The sequence below is a fragment of the Ostrinia furnacalis genome, unplaced genomic scaffold, assembly GCF_004193835.3.
Source record: "Ostrinia furnacalis isolate ACB-3 unplaced genomic scaffold, ASM419383v2 OfSCF3507, whole genome shotgun sequence".
NCBI classification, from domain to species: Eukaryota; Metazoa; Arthropoda; class Insecta; order Lepidoptera; family Crambidae; genus Ostrinia; species Ostrinia furnacalis.
This window is the reverse complement of record NW_021133746.1, coordinates 446471-462263: the sequence shown is the minus strand read 5'-3', so window position 1 is coordinate 462263 and position 15793 is coordinate 446471. Positions and strand designations below refer to the sequence as shown.

The 15793-nt window shown below is 35.5% G+C and overlaps 1 protein-coding gene across 1 annotated transcript; it reads right to left on the bottom strand.

The window, feature by feature from the left end:
* Positions 1–8787: 8787 nt before the first annotated feature.
* Positions 8788–10568, bottom strand: LOC114357837 (homeobox protein Hox-D12). The gene is made up of 2 exons (XM_028311622.1): positions 9829–10568; positions 8788–9530 (listed from the first exon to the last, which is right to left on the bottom strand). The coding sequence occupies exons 1-2, from the start codon at positions 10499–10501 to the stop codon at positions 8947–8949; spliced, it is 1257 nt and encodes a 418-aa protein (XP_028167423.1). The 5' UTR covers positions 10502–10568; the 3' UTR covers positions 8788–8946.
* Between the last annotated feature and the right edge of the window lie 5225 nt (positions 10569–15793).

The window sequence follows — 15793 nt, the reverse complement described above, 5'->3', positions numbered from 1 at the left end:
TATGTACTAATGGCGCTTATTTTGAGAACTTATGGCATTTTTATGACCTTCCTTCTCTACCCCTTTGGCCAGCCAAATCCTGGATTTGCCTTTGGTTAAATAAATGCTCCTACAGCTGTTGATGATGATGAACATACTAACTTACTTTCAATAATAAAATTTTACCGAGGTCGTCGTATAGTAAAGCTTTAAACCCTCCCCTGTGCGTCGTGACACAAGCCACATGTTATTTAACGTGTAATGGATACGATAATCGCGGCTGTGCCGACTCCGAGATTGTTCGACTCCACGAGGTAGATGACTAATCGGGTTGCTATGAATCGATTATTCGATATTCAAATGAATGTAGTTTTGTAGCGTAAAAGCGTTTCTTATACACAACGGGGAAGCATGTATTACTTTTCTCTATGGGGGAAGCCTTGGTCTGCATCTCACCTGATGAAAAGTGATGATCAGACCGAAAGTAGTTTAATATCACGATGACTAACTCCAGTCATTTTAATTTTTATAATTTATTGATTTTAAACTTACATAAATTATTATTTGCATATTGAACAAGGTGCAAAAGAGCGAACTTAATGCCATTCATATTTTATGTTATTTTCATCCAGTTAACCTTTGGTTCAGGCAGAAAAATGACTAAGTTAGGTACTTAGTACTTAGTAGGTAGGTAGGTACTAGGTGGTGCATAATAATCAATAGGCACAACTTACAACTTAATTAATTCGATTATGTAGCTACCTACATCCTACATTACCTACAACTTAGAGCTTATTAAATTATAAAACAACTAATTACTATAAGTTTTTTTTTTCAGATGGCGTTTAAATTTAATACACTTCTTCCTTCGTCATATGGAAACAATAAGTCAGACCAAATTTTACACGATTCGCGCCATGGGGTCCAGTGTGACCCCGTTTTTTGTTCCCGGGATTGCGCAATTTGACCCCGCATTTGTTTTAGTCAAAGATGACAGTGGCAAGATTTTTTGATACGAAAGGTGGCGCCAAATGCAAAAAATAAAACCTTTTTGGGGTCTTAATTTAAGGTAATATTTTTTTTAGGATAACAACATGTACTAATAAATAACATTCGTTCGTTTGTTTCAGCTAAATGACGTCCACTGCTGGACAAGGGTCTCCCCCAAAGATTTCCTTAACGACCGGTCATGCCACAGATCAGTACCTCTAGTAGGAAAAACTTTCGAGTTCGTTTCGTTGCGTATTCAAAGTGTCATCGAAAAATTTTGTATGAAAAATTAAACAGCGCCCCCTATATTATAGCCGCCCTAGGGGGCGCTGTTTAATTTTTCATACAAAATTTTTCGATGACACTTTGAATACGCAACGAAACGAACTCGAAAGTTTTTCGTACTAGAGGTACTGTTCAGTTCTTCCCGTTTAGCTCTTCCCGCGTCCAATATCGCGAATAAAATCATTACATTTTTTTTTATTAACAAAAAAAAATAAACCTACTAATTTTAATAAAAGTTGTTTGAAATTGGGCCTGTTGGGACTTGGAACGAAAGAGATTTTTTTACAGTTACACTACGGTTAACTGAAAAAAAAAACATATCAAACTTGAAAAAAAAATAGTTGTTGATAGCCAACAATGTGTCAAAAGTAATTCAAACACTAATAGTTTACCAACTTTTTAGAAAACATAGGACTTAACAGAATAATTACCTACTGGAACAAAGTGTAACGGTAAAAAATTTTTGGTTTGACACATTTTTCATAACTCAAAAATTATTAAAAAACGGCGTGGACCACTTAAAGTTTTTTCTTGATCGCTAGGCGTTCGGGGGCGGGCAGGGGCGGTGGTGACAAAATGGTTAATTTATTGGCGGCGCGGCGCCACACTACCGGCTTTTTGCGAGGCGCGGAATGACGCGACCTCAGCGATTTGATAAGGCGTTTGTTTTCTTTCTTTCACTGTATTTTTTTTACAGATTGGAGCTGAAATAAGTAAGTAGGTATGCAATGCGTAGAAGAAAGGCGTAGTTGGAGAGTTACTTTCAGAAACGTGGAAATTAGTTTGTGATTGCCCTGCCCGACTTCAGGAAAAGGTTTGAGAATGGTAAGCAACGTACTTAGTAGGTATCACAACATCATCATTTCAGCCATAGGACGTTCACTGCTGAACACTATGCCTTCCCCAATGATTTCCATGTTGACCAGTTGGTAACGGCCTGCGTTCAGCGCCTTCCTGCTACCTTTTTAATGTCGGTCCACCTTGTGGGTTGGACGTCCCACGCTGCGTTTTCCGGTACCAGGCTTCCACTCCAGAGATTCTGATCTTGCTGCCCCATCGGCCGTCAGTTCTGCGGCCAAACAGTGCTGTAATTCTTAATGAGATAATGTGGTATTTTTATTTATCAAGCAAAATGTAAAGAACATTATGCGACATAAGATGTTTTTTAACCTAATTCCTTAATTAAATGGCTATGAAAGCTTATAAATTTAGACCATTATGTTGGTTAATTTTATTGATTTAGCTTTAGAGTAGTGACAATAGAATTTAGATACAATGTAAATAAATGAGTAATCATTTTCACCAAATCCCATGGCTAATTATTATCCCATCATGTTCAACGAATGATACTGAATGAGCAATGACTTAATTGTAATTAATGATAATGAAGATTTGTTTCAGCAATGGTTTTACGCCCGTAGTCACAAACATGAGGTCTAACAGTGCGCGTCACATATTGAACCACAGAGCTCTATTCAACGCTGAGTGTTCAATTTGCCTCACACTTTAAGATTAGTAAATTATAAAATAATTAAAAACGTATTGGAAATCTCCCTACTTTCGGGGAAATCGCCTTCACTGTCCACACTCCCAACAAAGATGACACTAATAGCATAAGATTTTTACCTCACTTTTTTGACGAAGCGTTTGTATGAAGACTAACCATCTAGGCTTTATTAATCTAAGCTCACACCCAAGAAAGGTTTAAATGAGTAATGATTTTCACTGTGTCTCTCATGTTCAACGAATAATAGTGAGAATGNTTTATTAATAAACAAAGAGACTGAACAAAATTGATGCGTACCTATACTGATTAATGTTATTAACCACATGCAAAGCTTCGTGAATTGCAACAACTATAATTAAATTTATTATCCAAGCTCTGAATAATCGCTACTAAGAGTAACTTATCATAAAAAAAAATTAAAAAAAAATAATCTTGAAATTCTTAAGCCGGCGCAGAACTTCCAGAAGGTCGGGCGACGCCACGGCCACTTTGAACCGTGTTTACTTCTGCAGTTATATTTTATATTTATTCGATTCTAGAATATATTCCCAAAAAGTCTGAAAGGTGTTTTAATTTGTATCACTTGGATATGATTTCTATTAGAAAGTGTTGTGAGTGTGACGCTTGAAGGGAAGGAAGTCAACCTAACCTAACCAACTGCGTATTTCTATACTGTGTAGCTGAAAATTGTGGCGGGAGCTCTTTGACGCGCTGTTTTCGGCGAAGAATTGCGCGCGCAGATTTTGACAGCGCGAAATACCTACTTTAGAAGAAATACCAAGCCTTAATAAAATGTAAACTAATAGTTAAAAAATGTACCTACTGAAAGTCAAGTTAAACATTGTTATAAAAACATTTTTCCTGTTATTTAACCACTTGTCGTTTGACATCTGTCAAATTTGACTATTGGTTATTTTAACTACGAATACATAATATTTTCCTACGTATGTAATGTCATTTTTAGGGTTCCGTAGGCCTGACAAGGAACCCTTATAGTTTCGATATGTCTGTCTGTCTGTCCGAGGTTTCGCTTGGAAACTATTGGCACTGGGGAGCTCTAATTTTGTGAAGGTATGTATATTAATCACGCCGACAAAACGGTAAAATAAAATTTTGAAAAAAAAAATATTTCTAGGATAGCTCCCCTGCATGAAAGTGGGGATGAATTTTTTCAAGGAAAACTATAACGGTTAAGAGACATTACTTAGTTTATGAGTAATAGTCATTTGACACATGTATTATACAATTTCTTAACCGAAGAAAATATGAAAAGTGACTTTAGATGTAGGGGAAAGTAGTACGAGTTGATCCCTTGGGGTAAGATGATCTTTCGCGATTGTGCTGAAACCACTAACGTCATTTAATTTCTTTAACTGGTAAAACATAGCTCTGGACACCTCCCCGCCTCAGTCAAATCGTAATGGTGGCGTGAGCGATACATCGAATTTGACGAGAAAAAAGAAAAAATGTGTCGTTCTGATCTAAAATAGGCATGACTTTGAGCTTATGTTACTTTTATTCTAACAATGTTAAATGTAATTACTGTTGTGGTTAGGCTTTCTATTATGTTTAATTTTAATATTTTGGCCATAAAAACGTAGCCGCGTACTTGTAGATTATTTTAGTAAATAATTTGACAAAAAGTGGGACTTGGGTCAAGATGATCCCATCCTATATGTACGAGATGATCCCTGGGAATGAAATAAAAAAGGCAATGGAGTAGGTAAAGGTAGGTCAAATAAAAGAAAGAGAACTTTATATAACTCACCTGAGTCTGAAGAAGATGATACTGAGTGGCTGTACTGAACAAAAAAATTTTCAAGCGATACCAAGGGTGAAGGATGAACATAATGTTGTGCATGTGGAAAATGGGGCCATAAAGCATGTGTTGGGGTAGGTAGAGGGTGATGAAGCAGGTGAATTTATTTGTGATATATGCAACCCAGCTCAAGCCAAAAAGCGCTTAAATTATTTAAACGCTTTTTGGCAGGTGCTAAGGAAGAATAAGTTATTTTAGTTATTTAATTCGTAAATGTTTTTCTTTTATAATTTTGAACGATTTGTTCGCATAATAAGGTACTCAGAAAGGAATACAACCAGAATAGAATAGATCATAAAATAGAATCATAGGGATCATCTTACCCCGACCTGGGGGATCATCTTACCCACAGGGGTGTACAAGATGATCACTTTGTAAGGTTTTGCAAAAAGTTAAATATTTTAATGAAACCTCAATTAATTTCTGGTTTTGAGTATTAGGAAAGTTGGATAGATAAATATACTAGTAGTAATCGTCTTTGTTTTTGGTTTACCTTGAAAAATATGTATTTTACAGCGATTCCCGCTTAAGGGGATCATCTCGTACTACTTTCCCCTAGTAATTGCTTGCTTCTGAAATATATTGTGGTAACGACAGACAACTACGGAACCCTACACTGCGCGTGGCACGACCGCACGACACGCACTCGGCCAATTTTTTACGCAATAGCCATGCCGATGACGTTTTTTTTTAATTTCGAATTTTCTTAATTTCGACATGCATCTTTAGTGTTCACAAATGCAGATGGAGGCATTTTTAGTTTAATTTGATTAGACGGTTTAGAATATTGTCATTATCATCATAAAAAAAATCATTTTTTTTATTTCAATAACCCAGTTTTCTGGCAATTTTACTCTATTTCTTGCGGGAAAAATTACGTGATATTTTCCGAGACCCCCCCTCTCCCCCACGTGAGATTTAGTGAGGTTTTCGTTGACCCCCTCCCCCCCCTAAAAGTCTCACGTAATTTATGGACGCCCCCTTAATGATAATGAAGATTTGTTTCAGCAATGGTTTTACGCCCGTAGTCACAAACATGAGGTCTGTCCTGACAGTGCGCGTCACATATTGAACCACAGAGCTCTATTCAACGCTGAGTGTTCAATTTGCCTCACACTTTAAGATTAGTAAATTATAAAATAATTAAAAACGTATTGGAAATCTCCCTACTTTCGGGGAAATCGCCTTCACTGTCCACACTCCCAACAAAGATGACACTAATAACATAAGATTTTTACCTCACTTTTTTGACGAAGCGTTTGTATGAAGACTAACCATCTAGGCTTTATATCTAAGCTCACACCCAAGAAAGGTTTAAATGAGTAATGATTTTCACTGTGGCTGTCATGTTCAACGAATAATACATGAGCAATGATTTAATTCGGTCGGCTCGGCCGGGGCGCGGATCATCGGCAATTAATCGAGCGCGAGCATTAAACCCGCACATGTACTGATAACGCTGAGAAACAGTGCCGTGCACTGCGGGACAAGGAAACTGGACAAATGGTAAAATGATAATTTTTGAGTAGACTTTTTCTGTTATTTTTATACTTTTTAATAGCCTCAGTGGTACATACTTGAAAATTCGTATCGCCTATTACCTATGTCAAGTTTTTAAAATGACACACCGCGGTTTTCCCATAATAAAACCAAAAATCTTTGACGGGTCACAGGACAGGTCTTTCTAAGCAACGAAAAATGGTTTTCATCTTTGAGGTAGGTATTTAATGCTGATCAGTTCTTACAAAACTTTTCTATGTAGGGTCATGTTGCCTGCTTTCGTCCACCACTCTATTCGCGTTTAAAACGAGGGAATACTATTCAAAAACAATGACTAGGGTAATTTTTCATGCTTGCGACTGCAGCGTGGAACAGGAGTCCGCAGTCCAAATAAAAGCTAACGAGCGCTGCTGAGCCGCGCTCCGTAATGGTGTATACCCACAGGACAAATGCGATCGGCATGAAGAAAGGAGTCAGCTTTTTGAGTGCAAGCAATCTTCTTTATTTGATGCCAGCTAGTCTGCTGATGTTTCAACAAAACTCATCCTCTTATGTTTGCTTGAAAGGGTAAGAAAATAAGTTGTTTTAGCATTAAGTGCCAATTTTACGCATGTGCAATTAAAGTTAAAGTTTTTAATTAAACCGTTTTTTATCTAAAATTACTGATGTCTCTGACTATTTCTCAATAAAATTTATTATCACCTTCATTATGTAAAGAAAGTGCCTTATCCCGTAAGTCAATTATGAAATATAATTCAGTATTCTCCATCCATTTTGCCCTGCGGGTGTACAGGTGCGCGGGCGCAGCAGCGGTCTATCGCCAGATCACCTCCCACCCGCGATAACCTTAAAAGCACCACTATATTAATACATCAAACATTCGCCGTACATCACCGGCCGTCGTTTTATTGCTTTTTATTGTATTTATATTCGACCGGATAGTGAATCAGAATTAGTTCATCTGTCTAGCGTTTAGGACTGATAATGGAAGATATAAAAACGTTTTCGTAATGACACACATAGAATTAAACAGAATAAAACTTATGAATAGCCATGACGCCCCAAACTCATTTCAAGCTGAATGCATAACTTGAAGCTATGATTGGTTGAATGTAAAGACAAATTGGACCTTAACCTAAGTTAAGTTTATTACACTTGTAAGTCATTTCAGAAATCGTGCGTGTTAGAGTGGTTAAAGTCTCTGGGTTGCACCATCTTACTTTGACTTTAACAAACGTCAAAAATCTGTCAAACTCCATCCAAAAAATCCCGGTCATCGTTATAGTTACGGTCAAAGTTAGGTGGTGCAACACAGCCTTAAAAGTGTCATGTCAAAATACCTTAGGCTTTACATGATTTTAGGGCGTATAATATTAGATTACACCCTTTGTATTAGATACTGGGCTACACAAGTTCTATGAGAGTAGGATACTATTAAAAATTTTTTTTTTATTTATTTCAAGATACGAGAATAATAAAATCTCATAAAGATCTGTTATACTCCACTTCAAGTACGCCCAAACTACTGCAGCGTAAAATTTTTAAAACCAAATTTTACGGCCGTTTAAAAACCACAAAAAATCTAATAAATCGCGCACGCTTACCGCATAAAAGCTTTTAGTAACAGGTGCTGGGGTTCGATTCCCAGAGCAGGTCACAGTGCAGGACAGACACGTGTTCGAGGGATCAATATCTTATCGTTGGCGCCGGCGCCCGCGGGGCGTCTCGTACGGGGATGGCTCGCCACAGAGATGCGTCTTACTCTTAACTTAGAGCGTTTCAAAAGAGTCAAATTAAATTATAAACTAAAATTGAATTCATCATCAGCTGATGATGATGACTTCACTGGCCTGATGGCCATTTGAGTCTCCTCTATTCGAGCACGACGTCACTAATGTACCAAAAGCAAGTGAAGGATTTAGCTTAGTAGATAAGTAACATTATCCACTTTGTCCACAAATAGGCTGTAGAGTCCTGAAGTTCACATATTTTTCTCTTAGACAATTTTTACAACATCCACGAGAAGGCTGAAAAGGGCTGAATTCTGCTCAGTCTGAATCACAGTCATTTCTACCATACTGAACAATAGATTGATTTATTTTTATTTATTTGTTGTATTCGCTGATAGTTTCGTCAATACGTAAATACCTATCGCAATACACAAATTCTTCAATTATTTGTGCTCATTCATATAAATTTTATTTTTATCTCGTTTTATTGGATAAAAATAAACACCAAGGAGAGAAAAAACGCTGTCGTTTAAACGAAACTGTGTGGCGTGCATCCCTGTCTCGGCGGTATGGTAGCAATTGAGATAAAAGCTATCTTTACAAATTGAATGAAAAAACATATTGGAACAACCCGAGAAAGCTTGTAACTTTTTGTTACTTTTCACTTTTTGTTTGTATTAATTGCAACTTATTTTTATTTGGTGTAAGTAATACTTTTGAGTGTGAGAAAGTAATGATTCGTCTTGATTCTTTATAGTTGATGATACAGTTATTTATGTAGATTAGAAATAATTTGATTTATTTGATATTAGCAGTAGGTATCTTTATGGACCACAAGATTAATTTTACATATTACAACAATAAAAATAAAAGAATTAAAATAAAACTATGTTGTTTGGTAATTCTGTTGATTCAAGTGGAGTTCTGGCAAATTATAAAACTTATGTTTTGTAGTTTTTTATTTAAAAACAGTAGGATAATAATAATATCTAAAAATACTTTGGCCTTACAGCTGTAACAAGCATAGCGAAAGCTTGCTAGGAAATAAAATTAAGTACATTTTCATTTATAACAATAATAACACTAAAATACTCTTTGGTAGTCAGTCTATGGCTCGATTTGGGATTTATACAAAACTATGAGCAGACATAGTTCATCGGATAATATTTTTTTAGTTCTGATTCATTGTATGATGTGTCTTTTGTATTAATATTAGCATCAGTATAAATATTTTTATTAATATAACCTTGCAAATGAGAAGAATCAACATTGTCGCTATCGAGTTTAGTATCGTAAAATTTAGGAACATCTTCATACGGCAGACTGTCATCAAAGTATACAGTCGTGGTAAGAATTTCTCCTTCGAGGCTTTTATCAAAATCCACGTCTCTATACGCGTATGTTTGATTATCGTCCTTATTCTCTGGCTTATAAAGCTTCCTCCCAGTTTGTCTGCTTGGCTTTGCATCAGTAGAAGTGGACACTTCAGGGGACTTGATCCTTTTGCTCTTGTACCGCCTGTTTTGGAACCAGATCTTGACTTGTGTAGGTGATAAGTTGAGATTCTTGGCCAGTTCTTCTCTCTCGGGCGCAGTCAGGTATTTCTGTGCTCTGAAACGGATTTCCAAAGCGTGCACCTGAGTCTGTGAGAATAATATTCTTGGCTTCCTTTTGATGCTCTTGTCTTTCTTGTCAGCCTTCATAGTAGGCGTTGGGGTTTCTGAAAAAGAGAGTAAATAAATTAGAATAAAAAACACAAAATCTCAAAAAAGAGATTGACATGGCTCTTTAAAAGCCTAGAATGACGTTCTCGCTGAAGAAAAACATCTAAATTCAATGCTGGCGCATAATTGGGAATATTATTTATTTTATTTAAGAAAAAATTGTATAAGTACACTCGTAGTATAGTATAATAATAGAGTAGGTGATACGAGTACAGTATAATAATCTAACTGTAATAAGTAATACATTATTCTTTCTGCAGTAAACTAAGAGGTATGATTTTCAAGTTTACTTACTTATATTTTTCCTCGGCGTCATAGAAAGTTTTCCAAGAGTATCAGAATTGATATAGTGCTGATTTTGCAACTGTTCTGATCCTTTTTCACTTCTTTTCTGGTCTACGACTGACCCAGGATGAATTTGAACCGGTTCTCTGATCACTTGGTCTTTAGGAGGTATTTCAATTTCTATATGATGAGGAACTGGCTCTTGGTGGTGCTCGTAGTTTTGCTGGTGCAGATTATGACAGTAAGGATTGTAAGCGTAATAGTCTTCAACTTTGACTTCAGGGTAGGCTTCTTGGCACCAATAAGGATCAACATTGGAATGCACAGGTATGTTGGGGTACATCTGATTGAAATACTCAGGAGAACAGTAGTTTTGAGGCTGGTGATACGACTCTGGTGAATATTCATAGGCTCTTCTCTCTCGATCATTATTCCTCCAATGTTCGTAGTAGTTGGGCGGCTGGTTTATATTGAGGATATCTTTCACCAAGAAAGGTGTTCCCAAGTGATGCTGCTGCAATGCATCCTCTTCAATTTTCCTGTAATTTTTCTGGTCAACAAATTTTTTGTCCAAACAATCAACTTCGGCGTATTCGTAGAAACTCTTGCAGTTAAAGTTGTGTTTTAAGTTGTTGTTGTTGTAAGAAGTAGACACTTCGTTGTTCTGTTCGTAGTTGTCCATGGTCACTGGTTCATAACAGCTGACTAATGGTAACACTGAGCTAATTACTTGCGGTGGAGAGGCGCGATGGAAGACTGATGGGGTATAGATTGCGGCCCGAAGCCAATCCTGAATGCATAACACATTGTGGGCGGGGCTCCATCGTTAGTCCCTTTTCGTTCCTACACACGCATACGTGGGATATGTCCGTCTCTGTCGCACGGATCTGTTTACTACGTGTGTAAATAAAGCGTATGATTTCATGGTGTCAAGAGTCGCCCTTTGGGTTTGCTAATGACTTTGTGATTTGAGTGTCTGTTACTTTTAATGACCCATTTTATGAGAGTGAATGTTTTTGTGGTCGATATTAAGTTTATTCGGGATATTTCTATCTAAATCCTTACTAATTAATAAAATCACTAAAAGCGAAAGTAAATCTGTCTGTTACGCTTGCACGCCCAAACCAGTGAACCGATTTTGATGAAATTTGGTATAAGTAGAGATACTTAGTTTGAGTCCCGGAAAAGGACATAGGATAGTTTTAACCTGGTTTTTTAAAAATGGACGTGCGATAGAGTTTTATTTATGACAGACAAAATTTCACGCCACCGAATTCGTTTTTAAAAACCTATTGTATTATTCAAAATATTAATCAAACGTACATACTTTGTGGTCCGGATACCGGTCTTTATGGAAATCCTTGGGGGAGACCTTTGTCCAGCAGTGGACGTCTTTCGACTGAAACGAATGAACGAACATATTTCATTTTATTAGACTTTATAAAGCTTGGGTGAATAAAAATAATGAATTTGTAATACACAATTATATATAAATAAATTACTATAGTAACATTAAAATAAGCTTTCAAAAAGTGAAATGTTTACCTCACACCGCAGTACCATTGATTGGTATGTTGACGTTACGGAGTGTGATGTTGTCAACACTGGATGTCGATTAACCTTAATGTGAACGCCGACGGAAAGAGTTATGGGGTTTTTGTTAAGTAAATTATTAGGATTGGGAATTATTAATTTTAAATCTACTTATATGATTTTGTTGATAACTTGAAAAAGGTTTAATTACCGATAAAATAAAGTCTTGACCGGAATATCTAATAGGTGAAACTTAAAATTGATTGATCATCATGAGAGAATAATTATGTGTAGGTAGAGCATTAATACAGATTTAGAGATTAGGGTATAATATAACATATTTTATTTTAAAGATCTTCATAATTCTGTAATATATTTTTATTACTCTCATTCATTGCGTTTTAAAGTCTTAAGATAAAAAAGTTTAATTTTTAATGATTTAATTAGATTACAAAAAAAACAATTATTTGTGTTACTGCCTACAGCTTGTAGCCTTTAGCACCTATTGATTCTCGTACCTAACAAACTAATTCAATCTTTTTCTTAGATTAGTTCACACTTAAAAACGGATGTCTATAATTAAGCCGTAAACCCCGTGTAAGCCCATAGACTTCCGCGGCAGTAACCTGACACTTGACGTGCTTCCGAACAGTTCTGCTTTATTTTACTGCTTTCACAAAAACATTATGGGCACAAAGATATAGTATTTTATTGTCATAATTTTTTTACTGTCTATACCAGCACGTGTTTGTTATTAAATATCATACGGAATGAATAAGTATTTAATAACTAAAGTTTCAAACCCAAATTCTTTGTCAGTGAAAAGGTGTTAAATGATTTTTTTCTGTCCCATTTTTTTGGCCAGAAGTGTAAAACAAATGAAACTTGGTGAGAGTCATAATGATTAATGAATAATGAATCCTAAAGGGCAAAGTTACTTCTTAATTGATTTTAAATTGGTTTTGAGTTAAACATCTGTTTGTTTAACTTAGCTTTCAGTAGATGCCAAAAGCTCAGTTAGCTCGCACAGTTTCGGTCAACTATTTTAGGTAGGTATTACCTAGGTTAAAAAAAATTGTAGGTTTACAAACGGTAAACTATGTAGGGAGTTTGAGCGACGGGATTTTTTGAAAATGACACAATGCACTTACCTACTTACGTAACGTTACGTTACGTTACCTTTATTAAATTTTTATAGAGAGTCAACTCAAAGCATTACTTAGGTACAAGTTGTGGTTTTCGACCCACGGTAGATGCTGCATGCGGTCACAGCAGGAGTTGACCGGCCAATTTATAACTGACCTCTAAGGCAAAAAATGTAGGAAAAAAGCCACATATTAGATTAGAGGTCTGGCACGTGTTGATACGGATTTCCGTTCTAGTCGATTTCTAAACATCTCTTAGTTATTTTATACTAAATTTTAGTGTCAAGTAGGTATCTGTGGTACTGGTAAGTCATAAACTTTATTGCGAGTAAGTTTAATAAGTAAAATCTATTGGAATTTTTCTCAGTTTTATTATTTGAAGCATGAATAGGCGATAGACATACCTACCTACTTATTGGACAGAGTTACATTTGCATTTATAATTTTTTAGTTAGGCACGGAAAGGGTTAGGTTTTGATAAATAATAAAATATGACGTGACAGAGCATACAAATCTAAAGTTTAGCTGACATTTGACGTAACAAACAATATCCCGCGCCGCTCCCATACCTCGGGCACTGATTGAATTTTGACTCAAACTAACAGCCTTACTTATAAACGTTTATTAAAATTAAGTCACAGTTTAACGGCCTATTAAATAATATCTTAACTCAAAAACGATAATTAGTGTTAACCAACGTCTTAGTGACTGCTTAAATAACTGTCAAGTTAAACAGCGTCGGACCCTTGTTTAAAGCCCTAATTACCAAAATGGCGGATCAAAAAGTTAACAGCTGATGCGTGACGTGCCATGCAACGCGCTGTGTTGCTGCGCTGCGCGAAGATACACACAAAACAATAGCATGAAACACATGGCAAAGGTTGGCGCAAACATAATACGTAAGGATAACAATAGATAGACATTACAACGGTTGGTGTTACTTAATACCTACAAAGTTAAAATAATTCAATGGACTAATAATACACCACATGTTACGTCGCCGAAACACTAAAAAGACTTGTGTTAAACATTCCGACAATAAAATCCTAAAGGCTTCCTAAGGGTGCATGTGCGTGAGAAACTAAAATTACCATGCCTTAAAATTGCGCTAAAACTAACAAAGCATTTACATCTTAAGTTTGTACAAGAAGTATTACAATTATCTAGTGTATAATTATTATAATCGGTNTGTCAAGAATCGCCCTTTGGGTTTGCTAATGACTTTGTGATTTGAGTGTCTGTTACGTTTAATGACCCATTTTATGAGAGTGAATGTTTTTGTGGTCGATATTAAGTTTATTCGGGATATTTCTATCTAAATCCTTACTAATTAATAAAATCACTAAAAGCGAAAGTAAATCTGTCTGTTACGCTTGCACGCCTAAACCACTGAACCGATTTTGATGAAATTTGGTATAAGTAAAAAAAATACTTAGTTTGAGTCCCGGAAAAGGACATAGGATAATTTTAACCTGGTTTTTTTAAAATGGACGCCACCGAATTCGCTTTTAAAAACCTATTGTATTATTCAAAATATTAAAAGGATCAAACGTAGGTACATACTTTGTGGTCCGGATACCGGTCTTTGTGGAAATCCTTAGGGGAGGCCTTTGTCCAGCTGTGGACGTCTTTCGGCTGAAACGAACGAACGAACATATAATTTTATTAGACTTTATAAAGCTTGGGTGAATAAAAATAATGAATTTGTAATATACGAGTACCATTATGTATAATACAAATAAAATATAGTAACATTAAAATAAGCTTTCAAAAAGTGAAATGTTTACCTCACACCGCAGTACCATTGATTGGTATGTTGACGTTACGGAGTGTGATGTAAGTTGTATACAGAGCCTGTCAACACTGGATGTCGATTAACCTCAATGTGAACGCCGACGGAAAGAGTTATGGAGTTTTTGTTAAGTAAATTATTAGGATTGGGAATTATTATTTTTAAATCTACTTACATGATTTTGTTGAAAACTTGAAAAAATGTTTAATTACCGATAAAATAAAGTCTTGACCGGAATATCTAATAGGTGAAACTTAAAATTGATTGATCATCATGAGAGAATTTTATTATGTGTGGTAGAGGTAGTAGGTAGAGCATTAATACAGATTTACATATTTTATTTAAAGATCTTTATAATTAAATAAATAATAAATAAATAAATATCCTTGGACATTTTACACAGCGCTTCTAGTCCCAAACTAAGCAAAGCTTGTGCTATGGGTACTAGACAACGGATATAAACATACTTAAATACTTTTTTTTTGTAAATACATACTTATTATACATAGAAAACACCCAGTCCAATACAAACAAATATGTTCATGCACACAAATGTTTGTACTGTGCGGGAATCGAACCCGCTACCTCCGGAATAGTAGTCCGTTTCGAACCACTGCACCAAACGGCCGACTAAATATTTTGAAATAGATTTATATATATATTTTGAAATTCTGTAATAGATTTTTATTAATCTCATTTATCGTATTTTTAGGTCTTAAGATAAACATTTTTTTAATGATTTAATTAAATTAAAAAGTATTATTTTATAATTGTGTTACCTACAACAGCTTGTAGCCTTTAGCACCTATTGATTCTCGTACCTAACAAACTAATTCAATCTTTTTCTTAGATTAGTTCACACTTAAAAACTGATGTCTATAATTAAGCCGTAAACCCCGTGTAAGCCCATAGACTTCCGCGGCAGTAACCTGACACTTGACGTGCTTCCGAACAGTTCTGCTTTATTTTACTGCTTTCACAAAAACATTATGGCCACAAAGATGTATTTTATTGTCATAACTTTTTTTACTGTCTATACCAGCACGTGTTTGTTATTAAATATCATACGGAAATGAATAAGTATTTAATAACTAAAAGTTTCAAATCAAATTCTTTGTCGGCGAAAAGGTGTTAAATGAAATTTTATCTGTCCCATTTTTTTGGGCAGAAGTGTAAACTTAATGAAACTTTGTGAGAGTCATAATGATTAATGAATAATGAATCCTGAAGGGCAAAGTTACTTCTTAATTGATTTTAAATTGGTTTTGAGTTAAACATCTGTTTGTTTAACCATTTAACTTAGCTTTCAGTAGATGCCAAAAGCTCAGTTAGCTCGCACAGTTACGGTCAACTTTAAGTAGGTATTACCTACCTAGGTAAAAAAATTTTGTAGGTTTACAGACCGGTAAACTATGTAGGGATTTTTTTTTAAAGTCACAATGCACTTACCTACTTACGTAACGTTACGTTTCTTTACGTTACGTTACCTTTATTAAAATAAAAT